We start from the raw sequence: 17,540 nt of genomic DNA, 5'->3' as shown, positions 1-17,540 counted from the left end.
ATTATGGACAAATAATTTCTAAGCTGATCCTTATTTTGTATACATTTTATACTTTCAGTTAGTTATTAAAACCAGGCAGGAATGATTACAGTGATACTTGAGGACACGGAATCCTCAATTTAAAATTCATTCTTCTCTCAGAAATTTTGTAGCTATGAATATTCTACAAATCTGTTGTGAAATCTGTGCTGTTGAAAGTAATGAGAAGGAAAAGAGGTTTTGTCCCCATCATTTTTTGGTTTATTAAAGCATATATATCTAGTAACAGTTTTCTTCTGTTTGCCCATTGCAACTACAAATGACTTGATTCTAAGTAATTGTAAGCACATTTTCAGATAGTTTTCTTCATGATTGTGAATAATTATTATTATGAAATATATTCATATTTCTTCATTATTTGGAGCAACAAAAAGATTAAGTAGTTTATAAATAAAAGGAAGAACGTGACTGAAAGAATACAGATGTTGGCAGCCATAACTGAGGGCTCTGGAATTGCTTCTAATTGATTCTGTTGGTCTTCATTGATTAAAATGAGAATGAGAACTACTGGTGTCTATTTAAATACTATCAGCACTTCTAAATTTAAAAAAATTACACTAATATGCACAACGAGAATTCATGATATCAAAATAATTTTTTCTGTTTATAAATATTCCTGCCCTAGCACTATGTGCAGTATAATACTATTTTTTTTTCAGAAATGACCTTGTGATAAGTATATGAAGGACAGTAAATTATGTTGAATTTGCACTACATCTGCCATCATGTAGTCAGATCATTGTTTGCTAAATATTGAATATGTTGCACTTTCCTAGGGATCCAACAAAATCTCCATGTTGTCTTGATCATGGATTCTACCAATTTAAATTTCACAATAAACTGTGAAAGTAATCCAGCACTCTACAAGAAATGTCAGGTTTTGTGGATGGAAACCTGGTCAGAAAGCAGTATGAAAAAGGTAAATTTTATTGATTAAAAACTGTGACCTTTTTGAATTAGTATCTCCAAAAATAACTGAGCCTTGGTTAGTAAGAGCAAAATATTTAAAGTTGTGAAGGAATAATTGTTATTGTGTGTATTTAATTAATTTGTGCAGTCCTACAAATAAAGAAAATTCTGTAGCACAGTGTAGTAATATCAGCATTGTTACTTTACTAGTAGCATCATGTTTCATTCTCTCTAAGGGCTGACAAACAAAATGCTGACAACTCTGACTCTAATCAAGCACACCATTTAAGAACAAAATACAAATAGACTGCAAGCAAGCAAAATGTTCAAGCCAATTATGCTTGAGGAAACGGAGTCAAGTGTGGTTTTTTAGGATCAAAATCTGCTTATTTTAGGATGTTCATAGTGTATCTTTAAGAAAGATATATATTACTTCTTTGTGTTAAGAGATTGCCAAATCCAATACCCTGGCAGGGGCAAGGCTGCCACAGCTTCATGGCCCCAACTTGAACTACTGGTGAAGTATTACCAGGTACAACCTCATGTACAGGACATACATAGACAGACTTAAGACTTTCAGATTTCCTGCTGAGTTGTTTATCTTCTTACATCTTTGACCTCTGTGTTATCATAAGAGTCCCCTAAGAATTTGTTGGGTTCTTTTTTGTAGCCATCAAAAGCTCTTCTGCTTGAGAGAGCAGGAGGTTATCAAGTGACAGGGAAAGGCAGAATTGATCTTTTTAATACTATAAATGTTATGTAAATAGCTTATTCTGAATAAAGCTATCATATTCAGTCTTTTCAAATGTGAAACTAGATAGAACTATATATATATATAGTTGGGGTTTTTATTTTAGCTCAAATTTCAGTGTTTCTGATTTTCATACAAAAAAACATGTTCATTTTTTTAGATACCTGAAATGCTTCTGTGTTATTCAGATGAACAAGAAAATACTGGAAAAGCACACAAGGAACTTAAGAGAAAACATTCAGGTAATAATATAGGTGGACCAACTAGCTATGATTATTTATTATTATACAGTTATTCATTCCTGTGTTGGACATAGATAACAGCATAGATCAAGGATGTTTTTTCCAGAGTATTCATAGAATTTGCTGTTATTTGGCAGTCATTTTTCACAAGTTAACATTAGTCTGGAGCATAGAACCTAGTTGATCAAACCCAGTGTCTTCTGTAACTAGCAGTCACTACATATATTCAGTGTTATAAACTAGTTAAGTTACATTTTAGGATTTAGTTTTTGTGCTATCATAAACTTTTATCCTAGGTCATGGTACTTAATCTGTGTCTCAGTACTTCATTCATTTATGTGTAGATATGTTTTACCAGGTTTTTCTTTTGTATGGTAATACAATTGACATTACATTTTCTGCTTCTTTTGATAAACTGTTCAACAAGCTGAAGGACCTGGAATATTCAGAAAAAACTTTTAATCTACCTGTCATCAGAGTAAAGGGAGAAGACAAAACCACATGGACTGGACTTAATTTCTGAAAAAGTCCAACTATTTTAAAATTCATTTTATGTGGAAATAAAATTTCTTTTATGATTAGCCCTGAATAATCTGCAATTGATTTTGCCTTCTATTCCAAACATGAATTAATGATTTTACTTTGAAACTATTTTGGTATGTTTCTTTTGGAGGAATATGTATTTCAAATGAAATTACATGTTGTTTCCCTGAGAGTACTTTGAAAAAAGTGTATTTTGATACATTGAATACCCTTAATTTTTATCTCAAAAAACATATTCTGTTCCTTTTCCTTAGTTATTTGAATGTGAGATAAGAATGAGTATGTTTTTACTTACTTAACAAATTATGTTGTACAGGTGATTCTGATTTTCTGAAGTCATTTCTGACAATTCATGAATCATGTAAAATGTATGGAGCAACACCTAGCAGGTATATGACGTTCCTTCATATATACAGCACCATCAATAACAGTAAAAGAAGAGAGCTAATAAAAAGGCAGAAGCACTTGCAGGTAGGTAATTAAAACATTTTAAAATAAGGCTTTTCAAATTGCTTTCACATTTGGAAGTGCCTTGTGTATTAATGGGCTGTAGCTGCTAACATGTTGTGTGAGGTGTCCTCGGTTGGCATATGGTTTATTCTGTGGTTTCAAGAGAGCACTAATATGAATCTTGATGTACATCTCTCTTCAAATGCCTCAAAGAGTGAAGAGAGGTTTCTTATTTTTTGTTAATATTTTTCCTCTGAGTATGTTTTGTTCTTGAAAGCACTTACAACCCATCTTCTTTCCATCAGTTCAAATCTTGCCTCTGCTTGTATAAATTTTCCTCATGTAGCTCCATATTCCATCCCTTTCTTTATATCTCTATAAGTTTCTGCTTTGTGTGATCCTTCCATCCTAGTTTGACAAGCTGTTATCTTTTACCTCATGTGCTTTTGTGTAGCTTTGGCCCAGATTTGCTGGGCCAGAGTTAAGATTTTCTCTCATTTTGTGTTCTGATTTCATATTCCTTTCCATACATCAGACCTTTATACAGTTCTGTATTTACCTTTCCAGTCCTGCCCTCCCCTCTCATCCCAGTATATTTCTGTAAACACCTGTAAGATCCTTTAGGACAGGTAGTTTTTGTCTTTACCCTTCTCTTGCGCTTTCAGCTCCTTTTCCCAGTGACCCTTGCTGCTGTTCTGAAGCCTCAGTTGCAAAGCTATGTATCTTCTGAAAGCATCCATCAAAATGAAATTATTTCCTTGCTCTCTATTCTACTCTGTTCTCATTCTGCCCGCCAATATTTTCCCACCACTGTAGCAGCCAATTTAATATTTCTGGTTTTAATGATTGAAATAGCTTTTTTATTTATTTAGAAAGTAGCTGCAGTTTGTTTGTGACAAACACTAATTTACTTTTTAAATGCTCTGGCCAAATAAAACTAATAATTTGTGTGAAAATTAGAAATGTGTACCCTAAGTCAAAACATCTTCCACATAATAAATTTTTTTTCAAATGTGTTTTGGAATAAACCTTATATCTGATTACCACAGAGTAAATAATGTAGAGAGTGTGAATTGATAAAAAATGTAATGTTAAGTGTAATTGAGGCTTTGCTTACATACATCTGTGTTCTTTAGAGAATGTATGAATATGTAGAAATGGGATAATTTAGTTTGGTTCAATTTGTTTAGGTAGATTTCCTTTTAGTGAAGATTAATATATATTAAAATTATATAATCAATATACATATGCTATATAAATTACAATACGTATTAATATATAATTATATGGAGTTAATATCAATTAACTGAAACACTATTGAATTAATGAGAAAAAGATTATGTACTAGTTGCTGTTTCATTATAAAGAGAGTTATTTTGAGAACTTTTTGATGTAGTAATGGGTCTTAGAGAAACTCATCTAGAACTACGAAATCTCATTCTTGGGTTGAACAAGACAAAGAAAATGTGAATAATATTAAAAAAATGTGGAACATAGATTAAATATATTAGTCTACATCACTTTTAGTTTGTGCATACTATTTGCAACTATCCTTCATTAAAATCTGTTTCAAATTCATTGCTCAATAACTGCTTCTTGTAAACTTTTGTAGGCTGGTGTTTCAAAGCTTAATGAAGCTAAAGCCCTGGTTGATGAACTGAACAGAAAAGCTGAAGAACAAAGCATTTTACTCAAAACAAAGCAGGATGAGGCTGATGCTGCCCTTCAAGAAATTACAGTGTCTATGCAGGTGCTGTATATAATCACATCAAAGTGAACAAAAAAAAGATGCTTTTCTGGTTTTGGTATACATAGCTGCTTGTGCTTTGTATTCTCATCAAAAGAATACAGGTTACAAAGACTGATGCTTTTACAAGACTTTGCCTAAGGGAGTGCATGAGCCCTGTGGTTTGAATAAATTTGCAATAGAACAGGGGATTATATAATTTAAATAATACTTGAACTGACTGAGTAGGAAGATAGGAGTGCAAGTTTTGCACCTAAGTAGTGTTTACTGCTGTAGTTTAGTCTGAAAGTTCTCCTAGAACTTCATAAATCCAAACTGATGCATTTTATTTTTATTACAGACAGGAAATGTAAACTAAATACTGACAAGTAGCACTATTTTAAGTAACAAATATCAGGAATTAAATTTGTGGGCTACTAGGAAGTGTGTATTTCGTGAGGTCCTTTGTAGTTAACATCAAATAACGCTAAATAATACCTGTATCCATCACTCCTTCAATTTTTCTATTTCATCTCAGAGGTAGACCTTCTGTAGAAGAAATTCCTTTAGTAGCATTTTCTCAATTAAGTAAAATAATTGTGTGGGAAATAGATTTCTGTGTTCATGCTTCTAGGAGTCATAAATGCAGCATAAGCTGTAATGAATGTGCTGTCACTGCAGTGTTTGTTTTGTCACTGGTTTAGTCTTACCACTCTGAACCAAACTTAAATAAAGAAGCTTACTGAAAAGATGTTCTCTATATATGCAGATGACTGCTTTTTCAAATGGTTTGACATTTCAGTGTTTTAAAAGGTGCATTACTTCCCATTTTTATACGTCTACTTTTAGGTGGAATTTTTAATACTTTTAGGCTTTAGCTATCTACTGTATGTGAATTTTAATAATGATGATTGGCTTTGTGTGTTCACTGCTGACCTCAAAGACTTTATTATACCATTTTCTCTGATTTCTGTTTTAAATCTGTGTCTGCTGTTCTCCAGTAGAGTTACAGGTTGTATGGGTAGCACATTCTACACTGTAGGACAAAATAAAAGAGCAGACCAATAGCAATGAAACATGTTAGGTTCACTGACATCAGAAAAATTACAGTAGAATTCTGATTATTTAGATAAGCATCGAGTATAGGTGCCCTCTAACATTTTAATGTCACCTCAGATGTTTAGTTTATGTAAAAGAGAGGGCTCTGATACATACAGACTCATAATCATCTTTCAGAGCAAGGCTTTTGACCTACAACTGAATTCTAAGGTTTTCTTATTCAGAGCTATCATTAATTACCTAGACATGTGCCTGAAATGTCCAATCTAGTTTTATGTAGCTAATGTTTTATGTATTTGAATGTAATCTCTAATGACACACTGGTATATAGCCTGGGTTAAGTGCTTAGAAAGGTAAACATTAATCTCATGTTTTTCTGTGCTTATGTACATCTGTTACCCTCTCCTGCAAGCTCAGCTTGACAGTTGCTGGTTATAATAATGGATCACATACTGGAAAAAATTTAGTCTGGGATTTGTTGTCTTTTACTTTTTAGGTGAGCTAAGCATAGCTTATTAGTGTTTGATTTTTTGCATCTATCCTTAAATACTTGATTTTTAGCTGATATTGGTAACCTCTGTTTTTTTCTTATATTTGAGTTTTTTTAAAATTTATTTTATTTTTTTTAACTTTGGGGTATATAAGGTTCATTTATTGCAATTTTGTATACTAGGCATTTATTGCTGTACTGAAGTGAGTCCTCAAGATGGGTAATAGCTAAGGTCTGCTGTATGGTAGGCACAGTATAAATCCAGGAGAATAAAAAGATAACATATATGTAGTACACAATAGGTATCCTTACAGACAGATGGGTGCAAATTTACAAGTGAATAATAGATTAGTATTTTTAGGCTAACAGGCTTTAGTTCCAGCACAACTGCTGCTTCTGTAAACATTATAGAAAAGGGAAGTTTAGTGGTGTCATGAAAGAAATAGAAATGGGAGCAGCTACAAAGACAATAGCAGGAAGATATTACTTTGAAATGCAGTAAGAATCTTACAGAGGCTGTCACTCTTTATCTGTTTGGAGAGGGACTGACATCTGAATAAGGAATGGGAAATGAGAACAAAGGTGAAAAAAAGATCATAATGACCCTCAAAAATAGAGGTACAGTTCTCATCTCTCATCAAGACAGGGAAGGAGACACAGGAAAACATAAGATGCTTATTCCATATAATTTAGCTACCTATTCGATATGTCTAGTATCAAATATTCTCAGATATTTTGTGGTAATTGGAATCGTGTAAATTGTGACTGTTCGTAAGGCTAAAATAAATAGGAGATCTAAAGTAATAAAATATGGAAATTTGAAAACTAACATTATTTTCTTCACAGAATGCTAGTGAGCAAAAAACAGAAATGGAAAAATTAAAACACCGGATAGCAGAAGAAGCTGCAGAAATAGAAGAAAGAAAAAGAAAAATTGAAAATGAACTAAAAGAGGTTCAGGTGAGAGCTGATAAGAAAAAGTAATATTTCACAGTCTGATTTTATTTAATCTACTCAAGTCCTGCCATGCAAAATGGTTCTGCAGAAATATCCCTGCATTTCTTAAATTTTGCTCTAAATTAATTTGATATTAAAACTTTTATGCCTTAGAAAACGGTATTCTGTTTGCTAGTTTTGGGCTGTCATTTTGGCATTTGTTTTCTATTCGTTCTTAACTACAGAATTTTCAGGCCAAATCTCACTTCCAGCTGGTGTTTTTTTGTGCTGAGTCTACAGCTGAGTTTTGCAGATTTTATGGAATGTTTTTCAACTAACTTTTCTTGTAGATAAACTACATCACTACACTGTGGTCAGGCTGGTAATATTATGGTCTTGCTACTTTCCACTGAATTACAATATTTAATTAGAAATAATTTCCAATTGCTGTTAAATTCTTAAAATTATATATTCTAATGACATTATAGCTAACTACAAGAGACCTTACAGCCATTAAGCATGTCATAGTTTAATGCTGGGCCAGCTATCAACCAAATGTCAGATGCTTTCTATTAATTCCCCTTTCTGATAAAGAAAGGAAAGAGACTCATGGGTTGGAAACTGAACTACACAGCTTTAATGAAACAGTAAGAAAAAAAATATTAAATACACACAAATATAGAGGAAAATGGTAACATGTTCCTCCCATCTCCCCCAATAACACATCACTCCCAAGGCTGCAGGGCAGTCCTGGGAAAGTCCAGGCTGGACTCCTGGAGTCAGCAGCAGTCGGGAGCTGGAGACAGGAACGCAGGGATTCAGGCTGGCACAGATCAGGACCACAGGCAGACAAATGGACAGAATCCTCCCAGGGTGCTGAAGCAAACAGGGACAGGTGAAAAAGGGGAAGAAGGGTAAGAAGGGGATTGACCCTTGAGTATTGAGTATATATATTGAGTATATTCTTTGTACTCAGTGTGACCCGGATAGGATGGAATATTCTGGTCTACTTTGGTCATTTATCATGTCTGCTCCTCCCTTAAGAAGGGCTACAGGTGTGACCTCTTTACTCCCTTTCTCTTTCTGGGGCACAAGATGTTCCTCAGAGCTGAGCAGTGGCCTTGGTTCTGCAGACCATTCTCCAGCTGTAACTATAAACATCGAGTTTTATCAGTCCTAGAAGCAGACACTGACTGAGAAGCTTGCTGTTAATTTCAGCAAGTGCAGCTATTTACAAGAAACTTAGCTGAAAGCAAAATTACAAGACAGAAAATAAACTATCCTGGCCCAAACCAGGAATAAACAGTTTTTTTCCAGGGTATGTGTGTTTAGTCATTGCTTTTACTCTTTACTTTTCATCCTATTCATTTCAAAATTGTACTAAAGAATAAGGGAAAAATACAGCAACCTAATTTCTTTCTTTTTCAGTATCATAGGTACCAAGGAATTACAACCTTATATTTAAAGTAACACAAAACAGTGACATAGGTTAGGGTAACAATGACAAAGATTAGGGTAAATGCTTTTCTGAGGTCTTGGAGAAATTTGAAGGATGTGCAGTGTGTACAGTCTTTAATAAAAATCTTTAACTTTCTTTTGTTTTTTTATAATATTGTTACTTTATTGATATGGGCAAGGGCTGCCAGGTTTTGTGTAGCTCTTGAAAATAGAAAGCTTTTGTGACCTCTACTACATATATTTACAGAGATATCATCAGATATGTCTAGAAATAGTAATTAGCATCATTATTAAAACATACTTGTATCATAATGAACATTTAAGCAATGGAAGAGCAAACAAACATGATTGAAACTAATGTTTATATAATGCTTATGAATGACAGCACTGAATAAAAAGAAAGGAAATGTTAGGATTATATTGTGCTGCTTATAGAGAAATATATTTATGACCACATGGCAATTTTTAAATAACTTGTGTGATTGAATATGCATCAATCACAGTTGGCTAGGTAATAAAATATGCAAAAATAAAAGAAATTTTATGAGAACTGAAATGGCAAGTGTTCAATTTCTAGTATTCTATCTAGTATCCTGTTGCTCTCTAGTATCCTATCTAGTATACTGTCTCTCTCCACACCTGTCTGAAAGTGATAGTGAGGTGCATGTTGTCTTTTTACTCCAGTAATAACAGGACTAGAGGGAATGGCCTGAAGTTGTGCCAGAGGAGGTTTAAACTAGGTATTGGGAACATGTTCTTTACTGAAGGAGTAATCAGACAAGCAATGGAACTGGCTGCCCTGAGAGGTGGTGGAGTCACCATCCCTGCAGGTGTTCAGAAGCCATGTAGATGTGGCACTTCAGGGTATTTTACTAGTGAGCATGGTGGTTTTTTTCTGGGTTGACAGTTGGACTCCATGATCTCAGAGATATTCTCCATCCATGACAATTCTGTGTGATTCTGTGTGTGATTCTTACCTCCTTTTTTAATGTGTTTTTGTCTTTTAAGCCACTGGTTAATGAAGCTAAATTAGCAGTTGGAGATATAAAGCCAGAGTCTTTGTCAGAAATTCGGTCACTACGGATGCCCCCTGACATAATCAGAGACATACTGGAAGGAGTTTTAAGGCTGATGGGGATTTTTGATACATCATGGGTGAGCATGAAGAGGTGAGGATTTTATTTAAGCTTTAAATTTGAATAGTAATTCACAATATGAAATACCTTCTACTATATTCAGGAATAACATGTATGCAGCATTCTTGGGCTTAATGGGGAAATAACCTCTTTATCATTATTTCTTCTTTACTTAGTTATTTGATTATTTTTTTTTCAGCTTCTTGGCCAAAAGAGGTGTGAGAGAGGATATAGCAACTTTTGATGCTCGTAATATTCCAAAAGAAATAAGAGAGAGTGTTGAAGAACTTCTTTCTAAAAACAGATCATCTTTTGATCCAAAGGTAATTCTAGAAAAAGGTGTGATTGCCTGACTTGCCAACATAATTTTTAGAATCAACTTAAATTAGAAAAAAAATTGATTAATTTTGCTTACAGAGTTTGTCAGTATAAAGAGACAAAAGTGTAGCAGAGATTACTGTTGTGTACTGCACCTAACTGAGAATTTTAGTAATGACTAAGGAGCAGAGGGTTGAGAAGTCGTTATAGAGTCAAGTTCTCTGAGATTTTTGTCTGGTATAATTTAGAACTCAGGGCAAGGAACTGTACCTGGCTCCTGGCATCCTCGTCGCAGTATGAGTCTTAACAGTACAGTTAATTCAAAGAAGAGGGACTAATGATGATTAAATATATGCATGATCTGACAGAACACTGGCACAGTCTGCCCAGTGTGGTTGTGGATTCTCCTTCTCTGGAGACATTCAAAACCCACCTCATTGTGTTCCTGTGGGACCTACTTTGGGTGATTCTGCCCTTACAGAGGGATGTGCTTAGATGATCTTTCAAAGTCTCTTCCAACCCCTAACAATCTGTGATTCTGTGATTTGGCAGTAGCTATAAAAAGGAATTCTTAAATATTAGCTCTTTATTTTTAAAAGGAAAGTTGTGGATTCCTGAGAAGGAACACACTGATAAATTATGCATTAATTAATGTCTGTTGACAACATGGACAGTGGAATTGAGTGCATCCTCAGCAAGCTTGAAGCTGTGTGGTATGGTCAACACTCTGGAAGGAAAGGAGGCCATCCAAAGAGACCTTGACAGGCTAGAAAGGTTTTCCCGTTCCAGCCTCATGAAGTTCAATATGGCCAAGTTCAAGGACCTTCACATGTGTTGGGGTAATCCCAAGCAGAAATACAGGTTGGATGGAGAATGGATTGAGAACAGCTCTAAGGAGAAGGGGATGTTAGTAGATGAGAAGTTCAACATGAGCTGTATCCTGAGCTGCAGAAAAGAACCTTGACCAGGAGGTCAAAGGAGGTGATTCTCCTTCTCCACTCAGCACTTGTGAGACCCCACGTAGCCCCCAACGTGCGAAGGACATGGAACTGTTGGAGCGAGTCAAGAGGAGGGCCACAAAGATGATCCAAGGGCTTGGTCACATCTCCTATGCAGACAGAGTTGGGGTTGTTCAGCCTGGAGAAGGCTCTGGGGAGACCTTATAGCAGCCTTCCAGTTCCTGAATGGGGCCTACAGTGAAGCTGGGGAGACTTTTTACCAGATCATGTAGTGATAAGACAAGGGGTAATGGTTTTAAACAGAAAGACCATAGATGTAGATTAGATATTAGGAGGAAATTCTTTACTGTGCAGGTGGGAGATGCTTGCACAGGTTGCCCAGAGAAACTGTGGATGCCCCATCCCTGGCAGTGTTCAAGGGCAGGTTGAGTAAGGCTTTGGCAACACAGACTATTGGGATGTCCCTGTCCATAGCAGGAAGGTTGGAACTGTTTGATTTTTAAAGTGCCTTCTAACACAAACCCTTCTGTGATTCTGTATGAATTTCAGCCTCCTAACTTTGGTGAAGCTACATAGTTTTAAAGATACCCATTATTAATTATTTTCTAAAGATTGATGGCCTACAGTTAGTAACAATTTAAAGGCTTAATTCAGTGGACTACTTGGCTAATTTGCATATTTAAGTTGATATCTTGTAAATATGTTGCAGGCTTTTACTCTGTATGTATCTCACCTAGGTTATACTTCAAGGACTTTAATTTCCTGATTTTTTTCAGAATGCTAAGCGAGCCAGTGCTGCAGCTGCTCCATTAGCAGCTTGGGTGAATGCCAATGTCCAGTATTCCCATGTGCTAGAAAGAATACAGCCTTTGGAAAAAGAAAAGGCTGGTTTGGAAGCGTAAGTTACACATTTATATATAAAAAGTTCATAATTCCAACTGTGGTGAAACTAAAGCCGTAAAATAGGAATTAAAAATTTATCAAAACCAAAAGATATTAGGAATTGTACCTCATCTATAAGTAATAAAAACATTCGTGCTGTGACAGATAAACCAAATGTGCAATATATCATTTTTCCTGGAAACTATCCCTTGGGTGGTTTTTTGGCAAATCATATTACCTGTCTTGGGAGAAATGTGTAAGGGAGCAATAAACATCACAGATATGCTTAAAATTTATTCTGTCTGTGAAACCCATGCTATTTTATGAGATGTTTAGTTCCTCTTTTTTCAGTCATATACGAAGCTTAACAGTTTTCCTTAGGATCAAAAAATATGACATGGTCTTCCATAACCTATGGAATAACCATCCATAATCTGAGGAATCTATAATCCTTGTTTTGCCAGGTCTTAAAATTCTGTATTGGAATAGTTTATTCTGATCTCAAGAATACATTTGAATGATGTGTATGGTTTTAATTTTTCAAGTTATGTGATCAGTAGTGAAAACTTTCACGTGTGAAAATTTTTGTGTGAAATTTTTAAATGAATTTATGTGTGAAATTTTTGCTTATAGAAATCACAAGAAAGAGGTCTTTCTCAAATATATCTAAATTACTTTGTTATATTTACTCTTTTTTTTCCCTTTGAATCCATAGTCTTAAAAAAATGTTATATTTTTGTAGTAATCTCAAGAAAACTCAAGACAGAAAGCAGAAGTTAGAAGATCTTCTAAACTCTGTTGGTCAAAAAGTATCAGAACTGAAAGATAAGTATGTTGGGGTTGTTTCTTTCAAGACGGAAATAAATACTGATGATTTTACAGTATGAAAAATGCAGTGTAACCAATTGTAGCTCCTGGCTCTGTAAGATATTTACATCAGAAGTAGCATGAATAATAACACTATCTATGCAATTGATGATAAATAAATACTAAATTAAAATACAGTTAATTTCTCAGATGAAATGATCCTTACTGGAAGCCTTCAGTGTAGCCATTGTAGATGGCCAATGTTAAGCAGGATGTCTCACCTTTTAAATCTAAGAAGACTCAATGTCTCCTTAGAACTTTGAAAACTACAAGACTTGCACTGATCACAGTGTGAATAAAGGCAGTTCTCTTTCCTTTAGGTTGGCCTGCTTTACTGATTTAGTTTATTAGCTATCTCCTTTTTTCTTAGCACCTCAGCAAGTATAGGACTGACAGCAGCTGTGGTGACACAATGCTTTCTTGAAATTCAGTTTAATCAAAATTTAGTGTTTCTGCTATCTAGTTAGTATAGGAGATACTTTACAGCCTGACATGTGCATATGAGTAGATGTCGTGTTTTGTAGCCTGCTAAAAATAGTAATTGGAGAATTCTTTTCTATCATTAAGGTATATAGTGATGTCTTGTATTAACTATACACTATAATAGTAAAATATATTACACAAAAAAGGTGTATTACAAAATGCATTTATTGTTCTAATGAAATATTAATTAATTACTTATTAAACATTGCAGAGTAATATGTAAGCTTTTTGGGTCACGTTCTTACTTCGTAGTAGTTTACAAAATAGAGTACTGTGCATTCAACTAGGGTAATTTATGTGAATTAGCAATATTCTCATTTAAAGGTTTCATAGATTAAATTTACCAAAATGTTAAAAATGTATAGTATGGCATTGAGCCTACTGTTAACCTGTCTAGATACAGAGCAAAACACAATTACTACAATCAAGTCAGGCTGTTTCAGTAGAAAAAGATTTTCAGACATTACAGTCTGTATTGCAAATGTATTTTTAGATCTCACCTGTACATCTCTCTAAATGTTGATAATTAAGTCTAACAAGGTCATCTGCCAATTAGAAGCAGAAGTTATAAACAAGAACTGTGGTTGCATTCTTCATGAACAGTTATGGAGGAATTAGTTATAAATTCGGTCAGTTAAATTAACTTGAAAATAACTGTCCATAAATGTAGCAGTTCATGATACCAGTTACAAACAGTTGCTGTTTTACAGGTTCCAGAGTAGGACAACAGAAGCAGCAAAACTTGAAGCAGAACTAAGTAAAGCTCAGAAAACATTGAAAGCTGCAGAGGTACTGATAAATCAACTCGATAGGGAACACAAAAGATGGAGCAGCCAGGTTAGTGAAAATTTTCATGAATACATCTTATAGCTGATAATTTAAAAATACAATTTTGAGATTGTTTGGAGAATATGATTTAACTACCCTTTTGCATGTCTTTTAAATGTGTTTTTATTTTACTTATTAGATATAAAGGCTTTTCTTCCTTCTGAAATCTACATTTTCACTGTACAAGTTACATGATGTATATCACACAGTAACAGAATGTGTAAAACCCCTCAGTATTTAATATAGAACAACATTCTTTGGATTTTTCAGTCACAATAATACTGTAATTGATATGATGGCTGGACACGCCAGCAGTTGGACCATCCAGGCCGAGATACAATCCAAAGGGACAGATTTTGGGAAATCATTAAGCAATCAAAGTCAGAAAAAATATCTTGTTATTACACTGATGTTTGCAAGTCAAATGTAGACCCACCCAAAATGTTAGGTTGCTTTTGAAATCTTCACTTGTGTGTCTGAAATTTTTCTGATCATATCATATTTTTCTGAGCATATCTTATTTGCTCATTTGGGAGAAACTGGCAATCCTCTGGTCACACAGGCCCTTCTTCAGTCTGAAGTAGAAAAGAAAATTTCAAGGCACATAGAAGCTGGAAATGGCTGTCACTTCCAGAAAGCAATACCAAGCTTTCTTGCATATCTTAAAATGGAAAAATATCTTCGCTGAGAGACATGGTTCTATCTCTCCATTGACACTGAAAAAAGCCTACACAATTAGACTAAATTCCTGCATTTTGAAGAACAAAAGTTAGGGTTAGATGAGCCCTTCTTCTAGGTTGACCAATATAATGGAAAGAAATGAAAGATCTTCCTTTAAAGGTAGCTTTACAGCTATTACATCTGCTATAGTAAGGTTTTAATATATTAAACCCAGTTTAAATATTCCTTACAGTTTTTCACTTTGGTACATTACCTCTGCCTTTAGAAAGTTCAGGCTGTCTCATAATGGTGTGCTCTAGACCAAAATGCCAGATACATGACAGGAACTCATCCCATATTGGGGACAGTGAAAAAACAGTATTCATCTTCCTGTAAAGTAAAGAGGAAGGGAAAGAGTGCTTTTAAAACATTTATGACAATCATATATTACTGTGATTCACTGTATTTTTTTCTCCAAATTCATGGCATGTAAATTAGTTGAAGATATACAATAAATAAATTTTATTATGTAAGTCTGCAGTGAATAAAATTTTTAAGTGTAGTAGTTAGACACAGTATTTAGCATCTGTATCCATCTTTTAAGTTGTACTGACTGTGGCTGTGACTAGGACCACATATTTGTTATTACAATAACATTGATTACCCAGATCAATAGATTTTTATCGTGGCTAAATTCCCAGAACTCTCTGTCCACATACTAGCCCAGAGTTAAAAAGAACTTTTCCCTAACTTGCTTGTGTGTATTGCTGTGGTTTAGTTCTAGGTATAGATACCCTGAAATGCAAGAAGAGAGACAGAGAGACTGTCTCCACTGTATTCTCAATGACAGGCAAACTAAATTCCAGCTTTTTAGGAACTGATGAACATAGACTTTGCAATACTCTTACACATTCTGTACTGTCTTTTTGAAGGTGTCAGAGATAACAGATGAACTTGCTACGCTGCCTAAAAGAGCTCAGTTGGCTGCTGCATTTATTACCTATCTTTCTGCTGCTCCTGAGGATAAGAGGAAAACCAGCTTGGATGAATGGACCAAATCAGCAGGCCTTGAAAGTAATTTATTTTGTTTGTGTCTGTGTGTGAGTATAAGTAATTAAGAGTATAAGTAATTAAGCTTGATGAAAAGTGACAAACATTGTGGCAAAATGAAAAGTGACAACATTGTCTTAAGAAATACTTGGATAAACAGACAGACTATTTCTTAGGATTATTCTATTAATTATTAAGATTATAAATATTTAAAATTCTTAAGATGTAGCTCCACTGTCCTTGCATAAAAAGTTTGAATGAATGAATGTATTCACATTAACTGTTATAAAGTTGCCACTGCATTCTGCTTTCAGTAATCATTTTTATCTATGTGTTAATGAAACCATTAAATATTTTAATAAGATCGTTAATAGTAATGTTGAAGCAATAAAATAATAAATGTAAGGCAAATCTACTACCTTGCACTGTGTTAGACAAAATCCTCATTGTATATAGAGTGGTAAAGTTTAAAAAATTATGTAGACTATAAATAACTAGCACAAACTTGCACTCTCATTTATCAGAATTCGATTTACGGCGGTTCCTGTGTACAGAAAGTGAGGAGTTAGTTTGGAAAAGTGAAGGTTTACCTTCAGATGACCTTTCAATAGAAAATGCTCTTGTCATTTTGCAGGTAAAAGGTTTTTCTTCTTTTTGGTCCTGTCTTAGAATTATTTCGATTTCTATAAATTTCAGTAACATGGCGTCTTCTGTAAGTTTGAATTATTTGTGTTATTAGCACCACAGAACTCAGAGAAATAAATTGTTCTGTAACTATGGGAATTCTATAACAAAGGAAAAAACACTTCCAGAAAATTCCTTCTACTGACCTTATTTGTTAATTTGTTACTAGGCTGCTATTGTTTCCTTAAGCAGTTTGTTAGTGATAGAAGATTTTAAAATTACTGTATCACCAGTTTGGAAATTACCAAAAGAATTTAATTTAATTTTTATGAAATATATTTCTGTGGATCTGTTTTTTTTTTCTTCTAGAGTAAAGTTTGCCCATTTTTAATAGACCCCTCTTTCCGGGCTACTGAGTGGTTGAAGACACATTTGAAGGAATCACGTTTGGAAGTTATTAACCAACAGGTGAAGTATTTACTGCTGGTCTTAGAATTCTGTTCTCCTTGAGAGAAGTTTGTAAAGGAATTTCTTCCCTAAGATTTTTGTGTTGCATTATCTGAACTGGAAACAGTAGGTTGGATTTCAGTGTGAGATTAGGTTACCTAAGATTGTCACAGGGTCCATGAGGCTTGGCTCAGTTTCACACACACAGACGTCCTTGTGCCATGCAAAAGTCCGTCATTAAATCCCACCTGGTCTCAAGATAATGTTTCAACATCTTCCACAGATCCTTTCCAGCTCTGTGCAGGCCTTTTAGATACTCTGTGATGGTACTAGATACAGATCTTTGGATAACTGAATGCTTCATCTGCCAGCTAAATGGCTTGATTTCCTTTTAGGCTCTATTGTTTGTATTATCCAGGTTCTCTACTGACTGTAACTAGAATCTTAAACACCAGATGCATGTTTAGACACCTGCATGCAAAAGAATGCATTTAGATATCTTAGTATCAATGTGAATCATGTTAGGTCTTGATTCAGTTTTGACCAATAGCTACCTACTAACACTTGAGAGTAATTAACCAGCCAGGACTTCCAGGTATGCCTGACAAATGTGACACAAGGTAGAGCTGCTCTCTTCTGGTGTAGCACTTGGAGAGCTGGCATGTTGAAAAGGTTACCTATAT

The 17,540-nt window shown here is 34.5% G+C and overlaps 1 protein-coding gene across 1 annotated transcript in view; it reads left to right on the top strand.

The window, feature by feature from the left end:
• Nucleotides 1-17,540, top strand: part of DYNC2H1 (dynein cytoplasmic 2 heavy chain 1) — a 151,584-nt gene that overhangs the window by 47,654 nt on the left and 86,390 nt on the right. Inside the window, 13 exon segments of the mRNA XM_030446994.1 lie at nt 816-958; nt 1,860-1,941; nt 2,801-2,955; nt 4,547-4,684; nt 7,056-7,169; nt 9,612-9,772; nt 9,939-10,062; nt 11,793-11,914; nt 12,641-12,727; nt 13,959-14,085; nt 15,669-15,810; nt 16,311-16,420; nt 16,780-16,878. Of these exon segments, the coding sequence (XP_030302854.1) occupies nt 816-958; nt 1,860-1,941; nt 2,801-2,955; nt 4,547-4,684; nt 7,056-7,169; nt 9,612-9,772; nt 9,939-10,062; nt 11,793-11,914; nt 12,641-12,727; nt 13,959-14,085; nt 15,669-15,810; nt 16,311-16,420; nt 16,780-16,878 (1,604 nt within the window).

This window comes from Calypte anna, chromosome 1, assembly GCF_003957555.1.
Source record: "Calypte anna isolate BGI_N300 chromosome 1, bCalAnn1_v1.p, whole genome shotgun sequence".
Taxonomy (NCBI): Eukaryota; Metazoa; Chordata; class Aves; order Apodiformes; family Trochilidae; genus Calypte; species Calypte anna.
This window is presented reverse-complemented; position numbering and strand designations above follow the sequence as displayed.